This window comes from Macrotis lagotis, chromosome 1, assembly GCF_037893015.1.
Source record: "Macrotis lagotis isolate mMagLag1 chromosome 1, bilby.v1.9.chrom.fasta, whole genome shotgun sequence".
Classification (NCBI taxonomy): domain Eukaryota; kingdom Metazoa; phylum Chordata; class Mammalia; order Peramelemorphia; family Peramelidae; genus Macrotis; species Macrotis lagotis.
This window is the reverse complement of record NC_133658.1, coordinates 642,981,679-642,996,888: the sequence shown is the minus strand read 5'-3', so window position 1 is coordinate 642,996,888 and position 15,210 is coordinate 642,981,679. Positions and strand designations below refer to the sequence as shown.

The 15,210-nt window shown below is 43.1% G+C and overlaps 1 protein-coding gene across 2 annotated transcripts in view; it reads right to left on the bottom strand.

The window, feature by feature from the left end:
- NLRX1 (NLR family member X1) overlaps positions 1–12,665 on the bottom strand; it is a 30,868-nt gene extending 18,203 nt beyond the window's left edge. The window contains exons 1-8 of one of the 2 annotated variants that reach the window (XM_074215240.1): positions 12,556–12,665; positions 10,805–10,943; positions 8,742–8,811; positions 8,298–8,386; positions 5,843–6,462; positions 3,866–4,687; positions 1,114–1,709; positions 534–620 (exon numbers count right to left, since the gene is read on the bottom strand). In XM_074215240.1, coding sequence (XP_074071341.1) covers positions 534–620; positions 1,114–1,709; positions 3,866–4,687; positions 5,843–6,462; positions 8,298–8,386; positions 8,742–8,811; positions 10,805–10,874 — 2,354 coding nt within the window. In that variant the 5' untranslated portion in view covers positions 10,875–10,943; positions 12,556–12,665. Of the gene's footprint in view, positions 1–533; positions 621–1,113; positions 1,710–3,865; positions 4,688–5,842; positions 6,463–8,297; positions 8,387–8,741; positions 8,812–10,804; positions 10,944–11,707; positions 11,828–12,555 lie in introns of those variants that run through there. The other variant, XM_074215239.1, reaches the window with a different exon arrangement.
- Positions 12,666–15,210: the final 2,545 nt, after the last annotated feature.

Genomic DNA, 15,210 nt, shown 5'->3' with positions numbered 1-15,210 from the left:
ATAACAGAAAAGCAAATTAAAACAACTCTGAGGTTACTATCAGATTAGTCAATATGATTAAAAGGGAAAATGATCAATGTTGGAGGGGATGTGAGAAAACTGAGACACTAATGCATTGTTGATGGAGTTGCGAACTAATTCAACCCTTCTGGAGAGCAATTTAGAACTATGTCCGAAGGGCAATAAAACTATACATACCCTTTGATCCAGCAATACTAGCTCTGTATCCCAAAAAGATCATGAAAAAGAGTAAAAAAAAACCCACAGGTACAAAAATATCTATAGGAGCTCTTTTTGTAGAGGCAAAGAATTGGAAACGGAGTGATACCCATCAATTGGGGAATGGCTAAACAAATTGTGATTTACAAATATTCCTTGTACACAGCACACAGTCCCTATTAAGGGTTTAATAAATATCTAGAGAAAATTGACAAAGTTCCTATCCTCAAGGAATTGACAGGAAAGGGACAGGAAACAGGGCCCAGAGAAAGCCAGTCTTCCCATACCCTCTTAGTAGATCTCATCACACTCACCGAAGGGTAGTGACTTGGCACTGGTTATGCAGAAGAAGGTCTCGGATGTCCTTGCAGGCTTCAGGGCCCAGACTATTCAACTGCAGGCTAAAACAGAGAAAGGGGCCCCAAAGAATGTGAGGAGGAAGGAAGGAAGAGGAGTGGGGAGTATAATGAGTGATAGGACTTACTTTACCCATCACTCCAGTTCTTCAGTATTCTATCTCACATTTCCTCCCATCCTATTCTCCTTTCCTCAGTTAGTCAGATTTCTCCAGTTTAGCTTTCACTCCTCTGCTTCTTTAATATTTAATATTTCTTCCTAAGATTTTCTTCCATCTTTCCTACCCTCATCCTCAATAATCTCAGTCATCTGAAAGGTATCTTAGAGATCATCCAGGCCAACATCCTCATTTTACAGATGTGAGAGAAAAAATGACTTGACAGAGGTCATAGAGGTAATAAATCATAGAAACAAGATTTGAACCCAAGCAGTTACAATTTTTTTCTTCCCTTCATCCCCTATTACTGAATTCTCTCCTCTTGCCTGGAAATTCTCTGCCAAGTTGAGTAGTGCCAAGGAACCATAGTGGTTTCTCACCCAAGCTTCCGGGCACGCAAGAAGACAGGCATGAGTGTGCGCAGTCCAGCAGGGTCCAACTGGCAGGAGGCCAGGTTGACTTCATCCAGGGAATGTGTACCACTGCCCAGAACTGATGCCACCACAGAGCACTTAAGAGGCGTCATACGCACACCTGCCAAGTTGAGCTGACGCAGGGAGCTAAGCACCTCAGCCGAAAAGTGCTGGTTCTGAAACTCATAGTGAAAGAAAAGGTGATCCAGAAGCTCTGAAGGAGGCAGGCCTTGACGGCCCAACTTCACCAGCTTCTTTTTGATGGCCTGGGCATTTTCCAGGGCATCCATGTTCTTGATAGGACAGCCCAGCTGAGCCAGTACAACACGATTCCGGGAAGAAAGCAGTCCTCCCATGAACATGGGGAAGAGTTCAAAAACCTCATCATCGGGGGGCTCATCAGGATGACGCCGCGGACCCTCTACTCCCAGGATACTGGCCCCCAGCTGGTCCAGCACATCATCATTGTAGTAGTCCTCCTCCCGAAACATCTCCAGGACCATGGCCTGGGCAACTGCTTCCCGACTTTTGCCTACCCACCGTCCAAACACCGGAGGCACAACCTGAAAAGAGAAGCATGGGGATGGCCATCATGCCCAGTAAAGCCTTCTCCAGCCACTCAACATCTCTCCCTCCCTTCTCTGAACTCCTTGTTCAGATTAATTCTGCACTCTATCATGAGTCACTTCATAACATCTTGTTTATATTATATTTTATTTTATGCTGTTATTTAGCTTCCCACCTACATGTTTTCTTTTGTACCTACTCATGCATCAACTTTGTCTTTTGTATTATTTTGTGCTATCTGTGTAGCGGGAAGAAAAATAGTCTAAAAATTATGAAAATTTGGGTTCAAATCCCAGCTTTATCCCTTACTACTTGTATCCTTTGAGCAAGTCAAACTCTGCCCTTCACTGCATTGGTGACTTTAACTGCTGTACTAGTGACAACTCCAGAAGCTCATAGTTGGAGTATCCCCAAAACTCAAATCATGTCCCCTAAAAGTGGCCTCAGCTTTCAAACCTCCAGAGATGAAGCATTTACTGTTTACTGAGTGAGATAGTAGATAGAACACTGGAACATAGATAGGTCAAGACTTCCTGAGCTCAGACCCAACCTCAGGCACTTATCAATAGTGTGACACTGGGATGCCAATTAACTTGGTCTGCCTCTGGGATTTCTGTGTCTGTATCTATAAAACAGGTAGAATAAATAATAGCACCTACTTCCAAGGGTTGTTGTGAGGATAAATGAGTTAATGATAGTAAAGTGCTTTGCAAATCTTAAAGTGCTCTATAACATGCTAACTATCATTAGTTGCTGTTGTTAATACTGAGGTAGAACCCATTTAATTTTTTAAAAGTTCTAATCTCCTCCAGGTTTTTTCTTTTTATAGTGCTATTAGCTACCTCTCTGCTCCATCTACTCTACCTTCTTGTGAATAGTGCCCTCTGAGGTCAGCACAGAAGAATTCCTCAAATATTTATTCCCTTTAGTCTTTTCTTCTCTGTACATGAAGACAATGCAGAGAGATGTGGCTTGATGTCTATGGGGGAACCACTGACTCACTCAAGGGAATGACTTGATCAATCCAGGGAGTGACATGATAAAGGATATATTTAAGGAACATTAGTAAAAAAAAAAAGCATTTTGCTTATACTATTCTTATGACCCTATGAAATATCTGTGAATATCTCTCTCCTTGATTATAACAGCAAGCTTTAGGAGAATAGAAATGGTTTCTGCATCTCTGATAGTTTTCAATAAATTGTTCTATACTGTATAAGTAGTCATTTGACTTAAATGTCCTCTGTACCCAACTAAATCATAAGTGCCTTCAAGGAAGAAAACATAACTTATACTTCATATCATCTACATAGATATATTTGTTCATTGATTTCAGGGGAAAAGGGTGCTGTTGGAAGCTAGTCCCTCCTAAAGTCTACTCTCAATCCCTTCTACTACCATCCTAGCACAATTTTCCTCCTAGGTGAAAAACTCTCAGATTTCACATTATTCCTATTTATAGAAGTTATGGAATTCTCACCAGGCCACCTTTACTTTGTCAAACTGAATCAAAACCTCTCCTGCCTCACCTTCCAATCCTTCTTTCCCAGTAATATTGTTCCCTTCTACTTTTTTCCATATGCCCAGGGTCCCTTTGAAGCTAGGATTCTACTCGGAAATGATCTATGACCATTTACAGCTAAAAGGGACCTCAGTTCAGCCTCTTCATTTTACTTCTGAGGAAGCTGGGGTTTCAGTAAGGAAGTGACTTGTTTAGCTTCCTCCCAGCTGCCATGTTGGAGCTAGAATCAAGATCCTCTGTTTCTTAATTAAATATCCTTGGGGCTACTTTTAAATAGCCATCAACTTTGTCAAAGTCAGTTATCATGGTGAAAAACTGCATTTTTCCACTCCTGATTGGAGAAGGTCTGCTAGAGAATGAGACCAATATTAGAGTATAGCTGTGAGAAGAGAGGGTGTCTTATAGAATTGGGGGAGAAAACGAATTCAAATTCAGTTTTTCTAGGTGATAGACACAACTGTTATAAAATATTTAGGGGGGTCTTCTCTCCTTTCTATTCTTCCCTTTCAACCCCCTATTTCCCCAGGAAATCAAGCCTGCCTAGAGTACTATTCCCTGAAGAATAGGATATGAGGATAGGATCCTAATACAGAGAGCAAGAGAGGTATGATGGGAGGACAGAGCTATTACCTTGAGTAAGTTGAAAAGCAGGGGCAACACCCGAAGGGGCAGCAGCTTGGTTATAATACTCAGCACCAAGCTAACATCTTCACCAACTCGGCCCACCAGTTCTACCACCTCCTTGCCCACTCGTTGCCAGGCTGTCTTGCGCTCACCTAACACAATATATAGGGCAGCCAGGTACTCTTGCATGGCAGGCACTGTGAACACAAAGGTGCCATGTTTTCCTGATTCCACACAAGGTGCCAAGAAAAATCGCAGAGCATCTCGGCGGAAGACGTGCAATAACCGAAACTCTTCTTCTGTCTTCATGCCAGACTCTAGACATTCTCGGACATCCTTCTCAGAGAAGTAGGTTTTTCGAGATGCCACACCATCATAGGCCAGTTTACCCATAGTGCGGGCAGCATAGGCCATCAGTGATGTCCGAGAGGGATCGGTGCTATCTAGTATCTCCCCACTAAAGTTGAGTCTCAGGAAGCTGGTGTAGATGCCAGTCAGGGTCTGTCCAACAGGTGTGGGTACATGAAGGAAATACAAGGTAGCACATACCAGCCAGCAGTAGGAAGGCAAAAAGCAGGCAGCAGAAATCTGGTGGTGTCCCTCCAGATTTCGGGAAAGCATTTCTACCAGGTTGTCCCTCTGAGCTGGGGTAACCAGGGTGCCTACTCCATTTGTACTGTTTCCACAGTCAGGTTGGTTGAGGCGGAGCTGGAAGTATAGTTTCTGGAGGTTGGTGTCAGAGAAGCCACAGATCTCCCCATAGCGACCCACATACTTGCTAGGGATGCGGCCAACGGCAGAGGCCCGAGTAGTCACCAGGATGCTAGCCTGAAGAGAGGGCAGAGGGACAGAGGAATGACTATGGAATTTAGCTATTAAGTTAATTTACCTTTTCATTCTATTTCCTAAGACCTCAAAAGTTCCTTCAACCATTAGACCATAAAGCCTAGGCCTCCTTAAAGCAAATGCCTCATTTAAAGACGATGAAAGTGCAATTCAAAGAGAAAGTTTGCCTAAGGTCATTGCAATATAATAGGAAACAGCAAAATGTAAAAAGATTGTGAAAACATTTTGGAATTAAGACCCTAGATCTCCTCTTCTGTTAGGCTTCAGAAAGCTTGACATTGCTCTAAAGGTCTATAGGTAGAGTAGGTCTTGATAATCTGAAGAAATTATGGAAAAATGCATTCCCATGAGAAAGAAGGCTGTTTCTAGGCAAAACACTGGAAAACACATACTGAAATTTCAGTACTTGTTCCCAGAACGTTTCAATCCCAACTTGATCACTAGGGCCAATTAACTATACTTCCCTCTACCCAAGCACTGGATGAATTTATCTTTCCACTCTTTTCTCTGGCTCAGTCTAACCATCAGCCTACATATGGCTGAGTACAAGGTGAAATTCCTTTCTTCCCTTGTACAAAACATCAAATGCCTTGGTTAAATTAGAAAAAATGCAGAACAACATATGTAGCACCAAAAGGTCATGGGTTCAAGAGGTAAAACAAGATATATACATTTCTGGATATGGTCAAAATGGGAATTTCTTCTACTTGATTAAGTATATTTGTTACAAGGGTTTTTTTCCCCCCATGGGAGGTAGAGGGGGTGGAGGAAGTGAGAAGGAAGAAGAAAAAAATGCTTAAATATATATATATATATATATATATATATATATATATATATATGTATATATATATATCATCATTCATCCCTTATCTTCTCTATTTTCTGTAAAGTCCCTGGTTCAAAGGACTCTATACAGAAAGTGCCAGAAAGGAAGAGTGAACTGGATGTGCCCAGGAAAAAGTAGGATAAGAAAGAGGAAAGAGAGAGGAAATCATAGATGATATGAGGTTAGATTATTATGAGAGGAAAATGCAGAGAAAGCACAAAGATTGGAGGTAGAGGACAGTGATGAAATAAGATGTGTGCACCTAAGGGCTGTGGTACTTGAACAATGGAATGGTGGTTACCGCTTACCTCAGGCAACATGAACTTGCGCAGCAGATTAACAATGATGGTGGTGGGTACCGCAGGCACTTCAGGATCACCATGAAGTCCTGTGCTCTCCATCCGGAAGTCCAGGTTGAGCCGCTCCATGCCATGGAGGACAAATAGAAGACGAGGTCCAGCCTGGTCCAGCAGAGGCAGCACTTCTTTCAGATGTGGGTATCGGCGAGTTACCATTTGGTACAGGGAGATGGGTGTGGGACCTGGGGCAGACAGGTCCTCACAGGAGAAAGGAATGACCAGTTCAAAGCTGGGCAGCCGCCCATGACACCAGTCCAGTACCATTTTCCTAACAAGAGTGCTCTTGCCTGTACCCACTGTTCCATACAACACCACTGTCTGTACCCGTCGCCCACATGCATCAGGGTCAAAGAGCTGGGGCAGAGCCAGTGGATGGAACTCCACAGGAGGAAGTGGGTGTGCCAGGGTGGGTTCAGCAGGTGGGCGCAAGAGCTCATCCGGTGTGCTTTCACGGATTACGGGGTCCACATGGACTGTGTCCAGGGAAAATGTTGGCCCAAACTGGCGTTCCTCCCGTGGTAATCGAATGAACCACTCAGCCAAGCTTCGGCGGTACCGATGGACTGATTCTGGTGAAGACACAGGGGAAAAGATGGCCAGGAAAAAATAGAATAAGCACTAGGGAACCTGGAGAGAAGGGGCCATGGGGAATCAGGAGGGGTGTTCAGTACAGCCCTGAGAAGTCAGGGCAGGTATTTGGACCAGGTGAGAGAATCTTGAAAACTTGAAAGAAGATTCAGGGTGATCAATGAAGGGCTTGAGGGACCCAGGAGTTAGAGGGGAAGCAAAAACTAGAGAGATTATCAAAACTCCAAGATCCGTTAAGAGGGGCATGGGGGGGGGGGGTAGAGAATCAATCAGGAGTCTAAGATGTCCTGGGTCTAGAATGGTGTTGTGCATACCATTTGATAATTATTATTGCTTTTTCATTTTAAATTTATGAAATAAAACAAACATTGTATAATAAACATTGAAAAAAAAATTGCTTTTTTTTTAAGTTTTTGCAAGGCAATTATTAAGTGTCTGAGGCAGGATTTGAACTCAGGTACTCCTGACTCCAGGACCAGTTCTTCTATCCACTGCACCACCTAGCTGCCTCTACACATTACTTTTTAATTTTAAATTTATGGAATAAAACATAGTATAATAAAAAAGAAGATTGTATATGAAACTGCAAATCTATTGTGCACAACTTGTTATTCCTTTCAAATATACAACAAAGTTATCATGTAAATTTATTTTGTTTAGCTTTCCTCCCCTTCACCTCCTGCCCTAGAGATAGCTACCATCAGACACGAATAAGTAAATTTAACATATAAGTAAAATTATTCTACACAAACTTCTATTTATCAGTCCCTTCTCTGGATTCAGATAGCACCTTTCTTCTTAAGTCCTTTATAATTAATTTGGGTGTTTATAATAAACAAAATAGCTTATTTGTTTTGTAAAATCTCACTTTATATTTAGGTCATGTATCTATTTTGATCTTATCGTGGTAAATGGTGTAAGATATTGGTCTATGCCCAGTTTCTGCCATACTGCTTCCCAGGTTTCCCAACAATTTTTACCAAATAATGAATTTTTATTCCAAAATTTCAAGTCTTTTTTTTTTTAGGTTTTTGCAAGGCAAATGGGGTTAAGTGGCTTGCCCAAGGCCACACAGATAATTATTAAGTGTCTGAGTCTGGATTTGAACTCAGGTACTCCTGACTCTAGGGCCTTGTTCTATTCACAGCACCACCTAGCCGCCCCAAAATTTCAAGTCTTTACATTTGTTAAATAAAATATTTGTCTATGTATGACTGTGACTGATGCAGATTGGCAACTTATCAGTAATTTATAAGTTTGGAAAGTTGCCTGGATCACTGAGAGATCAAATGACTTGCCCATGGTCAATAGCTAATTTATGTCAGTGGCAGATTTGAACCCATTTCTTAGGAACTCCAAGTCTAGCTTCCATCCACTACACAAGGCTGCCTCTAGTGAGGACAGGAGATCCCAAATAAACATGGACTAACATGAAGGCCCAGGTAGAGGTTTTGCATTAGTAGGAATTGCATTGAGGGCTTTTAGTCTAGAAGAGAAATGTTTATTTAAGGCAGATTAGTCACATAGCACTTTGTTTATACTACTCTCAAGGTATTGTCAAATTCAGCTTTGTATTATTTGCATTATTTTTATTTGTTTACATGTCACTTACTCTCTCAAAGTGGAGGTTCTCATAGAAGGCACCATGTTTTATGCTCCATCGTATCCCACAGAGAGCATTGCAAATAGTCATTTTATTGCATGACTGGGTGGGCAGGTAGATGGATGGATAGCTAGATGTTATTAACAATACAACCTTCTTTTGTAGCACAACCAGAATAGACTCCTAAAAACTGATCTCTCACTAATAACTTACCTGTAGCTGGAAGGCTTTGGAACATCTGCCTATGCTTCCCTGGGGGAACTGTACCACCCACAGAACTTCCTTGGCGTCGGATGAAAGTCCTAAGAACAGAGAAGGGTGAGACAAATAGTCTGAAGTTTTTCATCCTCAATCAAATTAAAGGTAAAGGACTCAAGCATGGGTATGAGAGAGAAAATGGAGAGATGATAGTACAGACAAAGAGAAAGTTAGAAAAAGGGAGGAAAAGAAATAGTGTAATGGGGGAAGGAATAAAGGACTGATAGAATGATGAACCAGAAAGATGGAATTTGAAGAAATAGATGCTAAAATAGCAAGAACTAGGTATAGAGAGACAAGGGCAGAGCAAGCTAGTTGAGTAAAAAGAATTGGAGGTCTTTAAGTGGATGGGAAGGAGAGTCAAGGCAATGAGGAACCATCTTATCTTGAGATCTTAACCTGAAGGGTAAATCAGAAGAGCGGGCTTCAAAGGGCCTACTCCAGTAGAGTAGAAATTGGCCATGGTTACCTGCAAAAAAGCAAAAGAAGAAAGTAATATTACCCTCTATTTTTATCCAAGTCATAGGTGACTCTTCCAATCCTAATCCCTTTCCACCCAACAAGATTCCCCCAATGGCCCAGAGACATAAGTATTCAGACAGGAGATCCTAGACCTTAGAATCACTTCCTTCTCCAGTCTCTCCTCCACAACTCTGTCCAAGTGATACTCCTAAATCACCCTCTTGGATGAATTTATCCAAGAAACCTTAAGACTCCTATGAATTGAAGTAGAGGGAAGTGAACAGAAAAAGCAGAAGAATTTATAGTTACAACATTGTAAAGTACAGCTTTGAAAATCTTGTAAACTTTGGTCATTGCAATGATCAGTCTTAAAGCTGGAAGATAATTTGATAAAACATGCTTCTCACCTTTTGGCAGATGGCCACAGCTACAATGCAGTGAATAGCCACTACTATAATATATCAAGGATCAGACTCACTGCAGTGGGTCTTCTTGGTATCAAAGACCCTGTGACATGAATCTAGTTTCCCTTCTCTAACAGAATAAAGAAGTCTTTTTGCCTATAACCTTTATGGGCCTTTTTCGTCATGTATTTTCAGAGTTGACAGTAATTAGAGATAGCCTTTATTAGGGGAGGGGTAGTGCTTTAAGGGAGGATGATAGTGATGTTCCAAAAAAAGAAAAAAAATTAATGAAACATTAATAAAAATACACAGGAGAAGAAAGTTCAGAAGGGTACAGAAAAGTTGGTAATGCTATTTCTTCCATGTTAAGGCTGATGTTTAATTTTAAAAACCAAACTAGACAGAGCAGTTGGATAGAGCACCAGACCTTGAGGTCAGGAAGACCTCCATTCAAATCTAGTCTCAGACATTTACTAGTTGTGTGAACCAAGTCACTTAACCCAATTACCTAAAAAAACAAACAAAAAGAAAAAACCTAAAGCTTCACATGATAGACTCAAGGTTGCATATAAGATCCCCTTTCTCTATCCTTGCTCATAAATACAAATTTTCATGTTTGATGGTAACTATCAAGTACATAATAAGTGTGTGTGTTTAAAGAATACTTCTCTTTCAGATACATTAAAAATTCCTCCAAGTTGGCCCTTCAGAATCTGTATTCAATCTATCTTTTCAAGTCTATTACTCTTCCTCATTTGCTCTGTTTCAGCTTCACTGGGCTCCTTGTTGTTCCATCCTCCATCTCTGTACCTTTGCCCAGGCTGTCCCATGCTTGGGATGCACCATCTCATCACTATAGTTTCATAGAATTCCTAGCTTTCTCCAATGTTCAACTCAAAAGAAGCCTATCAGGAATCCCCTATTAGTGGCTTCCCCCACTAAAATTACTTTGAAAGTTGTTGTAGTTCAGTTGTTATTTTTTGTATTTTGGTGACAATGACTTTTGTCCTTCATTCTCAAAGAAGACCATACAAGCACAAGAATTGGATTTGTGAGGGGGTGCTATGCTAAGTCACCAGCCTCACTTTCTCCTCCAGAGTCATTTGAGTCCAGTAGCCATCTCCATTTGTCCTGATTCTTATCTGGCCATTGGACCCAGATGGCACTGGAGAGAAAGTGAGGCTGGTGACTTAGCACAGCTCCCCTCTCATTCAAATCCAATTCATGTGCCTGTCATAGCATCAGCCCCCTGATGTTGAGGTCTTCTTTGAGAATGAAAGACAAACCATCTCCAGCTGACTAGCCCAGTAACTCAAACACAGCAGGTTTGAATTAAATGGTACTGAAGTTGAATGTCAGAACTGAAATGAATTATAAAGATCATATACAGCTTTCTTCCTTTAGAGATGAGGAAACTGAGGTCCAGAGAAATTAAATGATTTGTCCAAAATGACTCAGCTTATTAGTGACAGTCGGGATTACTTATGATCCAGGTCTCTGTTCTTTTGGGGGATAGCCTTCAGATACTAAGGAAGGGATGGGACAGACATAAAGAACTCCCATACTGAAGAACAAGATCCCTAACTTTCTGCTCACCTGGCGGCCAAAATGGACCCCTCAAATTTCTGCCCCAAGAGATCCAGGGCAAGTGACTTCGCCACTGCATGGTGGAGAGGAGTTAGTCAGAGCCAGGGAAATTCAGCCCCATATTCCATCTTCCTCCAGCTCCCAAAACCTGTAAGGACAGCATCTCTGAGTGGTGGATTCTCTCCAAATCCACTAGCCTCTCTGTCCCAGTCACAAAGGAACCACCTCCCCCACTTCCCTTGAGAGAGAGAGCTTTAATACCTTTGTCTTAAATCAGGGATCCTTCTCAGAAAGCCCTGAACCCCAACTTCTTACTAGTCAAATGGACCAGGGGAAGCATCAACCTGAAAATGCTAGATTAATGCTTGGAGTAAGAACTCTAGAAGAACCTTGGAGTATAAGAAAAATTGTAAGAATCATAAGAGAGGCCACACGGTCGCAGAAAGGATCCAGGACAAGGATCCCAGTCCTTCTCTGGTCAGCGGGATAGGATGAGCTCCCAATCCCTCTAAAAAGAGTGGGAGGGAATGAAGGCATGGGATAAAATACAAGGGTAGGATCCCAGCAGCCACTGAGGAACTCTGCTCAAGTCCCCCGTGTCTCCCTGCTGGGGCCCCAAATTGCCCTTCCAAGTGAGTTCTCCAGCTTCTAAAAATAAAGAGCTTCCCACCATACCCAAGCTGCCAACAGGCACCAAAGGTTCTTGCCTCCCTTACATGGTCAGCCTTAGCCAGTCTCTTTCATGGATTGGGCCTGCCCCCAACTCCCAAACTTGGCACTGCCCCCCAAAGGGTATCCCCACTTCCTGACTCCTCTTACGCCTGGGGGAGAGGGCAGAGGGGAGAGGAAGGAAAAGCTCAGGGAAGCCAGAGGGTGAAGGTGAGAGATGCAGGAATAGAATAAAGGCTTTACCAGCTGCTGCCCAGTCTGGGGGAGCAGCCCTAGGTCGGGGGGGTGGCCCCAACCCCAGTGCCGCCAAGTCCTGGGCTTAGAGCTCCCAGAGTCCCTTGCTCCTCCGAGCCGAGGGAAGACTTCCTGGCCAGCTCCCTCCCCTCCCCGCCTCCACTACCAAGATAGGCAGTTGGCAGTCCAGCCCAGCCCAGCCCGGCCCAGCCCGGCCCAGCCAGTCCCGGCCCAGCCCAGCCCGGCCCAGCCCGGCCCAGCCAGTCCCCCGCTCCTCCTCTGACAGTTGATGGGAACTAGAGGGAAGCCTACAGCTGTAGCTCCACCTTCCCGTGCCCTTGCCCAATTAAGTAATGAGCTGATGGCTCCCTCGGATGTAAATGAATCAATGAGAAGGGTGGATAGCATTGGGGGGAGGGCATCTGCTAACGACATCCTTGCTCAGACCCAGCTTGCCCTCAAAGCAGTCTTTCCTTGGGAGGTGACCCTCCACCCTGTCATCTCACCCATCAATTGGAAACTGCCCCTACAGCTAAGTAGGGAGAGAGGGGAGGGCTCTCAAAGTTTCTTGTCTCCTCATTACAGGGGCAAAGGGTTGGGGGTATAATTTCCTAGTTTCTAAAAACCATGCCCTACAGTCCCCCCTTCCCTTAATTTGTCTACAGTTTGTTTTTTTTTTTTCTGGGACCCTAGCAGCAATCCACTCCTTATCAGGTTATACAGGAGTGAACTCAAGAAGGAAGCCCTAGGGCCATCTTCTATCTCTGACCTGCCCAGCAGTCTGTGGGGTCTGATGGGCACCATCCACACAGTGTTTACAGATTCAGCCACCCCAGACCCAGGACCAACAGACTTACCTGAGCTCCACCTGGTCCATATGACTGAGTGTAGGAGGAGGAGGGTAGGACAAACTACACCTACCCCAAAATTGCTCCCCCAGCTGCTCTGGTCTGACCTTCCCCACCCAGTAGTGACTAAATTCAGCCCTCAGGGCTTCCTGCTCCTTAGAAACCCCCACCCCCCCCAATAGTGTGCCAGTATAAAGTGCTGGAACTGACACGCCCAGAGCCCACGTAAGCTGAAGAAGGGGAGCCACCTACCTACCACCCACAGCTAGGACTTAGTCTATACTTATACACTCACACTACTCAGTGTAGAGCTATGCAATGCAAGAGCTCATTGAGAGAGCCACCCCTCAATTATGAAAGTCTGTTTGCCTCTGCCTTGCCTTCTTCACTGCTTTCGGGATCCTGCTTTATCAGGAACCTCTGGTCAGCCACTTTAGTAGCCTTTCCAAGATGAATATTTAATGTGTCATCCCTCCCATTTTGTAGTAGAAAGTAGAAAGAGTTCTAAAATATCAGCTTTGACACTTAACTGGTTGTTTCACTCCAGACAAACTACTTAACCTCTGAGTCTCCAGGTCCCTTAACTGTAAAAATAGTAGACTAATACTTGCATCAAGTATCTCACAGGAATATAGGGAGAAAAATGCTCTGGGAAATCTTAAAGTACTCTAGAAATATGAGTTATTTTCAATTTTTTAAGAAAGGAGAAAGAAAACAATTTCTAATAGAGTAATATTCCTAACACCTTGCTACTTAGCAGATTGAATTAAATTGAACTGAGTTTAAGACATCATGAAAGGAGGAGGGAGCATATTTTAAATAGGAAAACTTGCTAATACCCTTAAAAGTCATTCCACTTGGGCAACCATGGCTTCCATTAAACAAAAGGCTGTAATGAAAGATTTTCCAGCAGAGGGAAAGCCACATCCACTCATGGGGAAGATTAGTCTGAGAGCAATGTGAAAAATGGGCTGGTTGAGGGTGAAGAAAGAGGAAGCAGGAAAAGCAGTTAGGAAGTTTTGCAATAGTTCATCAGCTTAGTAATCAAGGCTGGTGCTAATACAATGAAATTAGAGAGGAGGGGACATATAAGAGAGATTTATAGAAATCTCAGGACTTCATGATGGGTAAGGAGGAGAAGGGGCAAGAAACCATTAAGTGAATGGTGATAACAATACTGTCATTAGACTACTGTCTTTAGGGGAAACAAAGAAAGTTTGGGGTTTTAACCCTGCTGAGTTTGAGGCGCTAAGAGGAATGGGAAAGCAAGGTGGAAATGTCACATAAACAGTTTGAAATACTTCAAAGAGAGGTCAGTGCCAAAGAGAGATTCAATGGGCAGCCAGGTGGCGCAGTGGATAGAGCACCGGCCCTAGAGTCAGGAGTACCCAAGTTCAAAGCTGACCTCAGACTTAATAATTAATTGCCTAACTGTGTGACCTTGGGCAAGTCACTTAACCCCATTGCCTTGCAAAAACCAAAAACAAAGAGAGATTTAAGTCATCTCTAGAGGGTAATCATTGATGGGATGACTATAAGATGACTGAGGGAGAGCACAAGGACAGAATGAATGTTAGGCAATATCCAGCTCAAGGATCTTGTACATATAGTAAATGACAGTAGCTGACATTGATATTTGGGGTTAGGATTTACAAAGTACTTTACATATATTATATCATTCAATACTAATAGAAATATAATCCACCCATTTGTGAACACATAGTCCCCCAGCTGGTATTTCTGCAACCAGTCTCTCCTCTTTCAAAACCAGCCTTTACAAAGTTGTCAGAATAATATTTCTAATGCTCTAAACTCATATCTGGCAATTAATGGTAGAGAGGCCCCCGGACAAGTCATTAAACCTTTTGGTACCTTAGGTTGCTCTTGAAGTTATGAAGGAGCTACTTACTGATAGGTTTTGGAAAATGAAAGGACTGTTTTTGTCTTCCTGGTACTTTGCCTAGAACATAGTAGGTGTTTAATAAAGACTTGTTGAGGACCAGAGAAGTGGTGCAGTGGATAGAGCACTGGCCTTGGAGGCAGGAGGACCTGAGTTCAAATCTAGCTTCAGACTAACTGTGTGACCCTGGGCAAGTCATTTCACCATGATTGCCAATGAATGAATTCATTTGTGAGCTGACTGATGCCAATGAAATCATAGGTTCAACTCCCAAACACACTCAGCACCTACACCTACACACAAAATATGCAGTCACCTGTGGTGTACACATATCTCACTACTAATGATGCTCACCTGCCAGATCATCCCTTAACAGGTGTTCCAGAAATCACTCACTGACTTTTTCAGCCAAGCACACCAGACCCATCCATATGCCCAGGAACATGTCCATAAGGCCTTACTTATGAAGGATCAAATTCCACAAATGGCCTGGCAGAAGTAAATTAGGTTGACAAGATACTAAGACGGGGGTCACCCTGTGCAGGAATGGGAGTTCCTCTTCTACTTGCTCCATGGACAAAAGCTCCTCCAAGAGCTAGGGAACCAAGATTCGCCCTGAAGGAGGTTGTGTTCCTTCCTTTCTCCAAGTAGCATGGACCAGCAGGAGCGTAGCCAGCTGCCTGGGGAGGTGGACTATGAAAGGCCTTGCTGCCTTAAAGTTGGGCTCTCACCTCAGTAATGATCATGTTGGAGTGGGGAGCTGA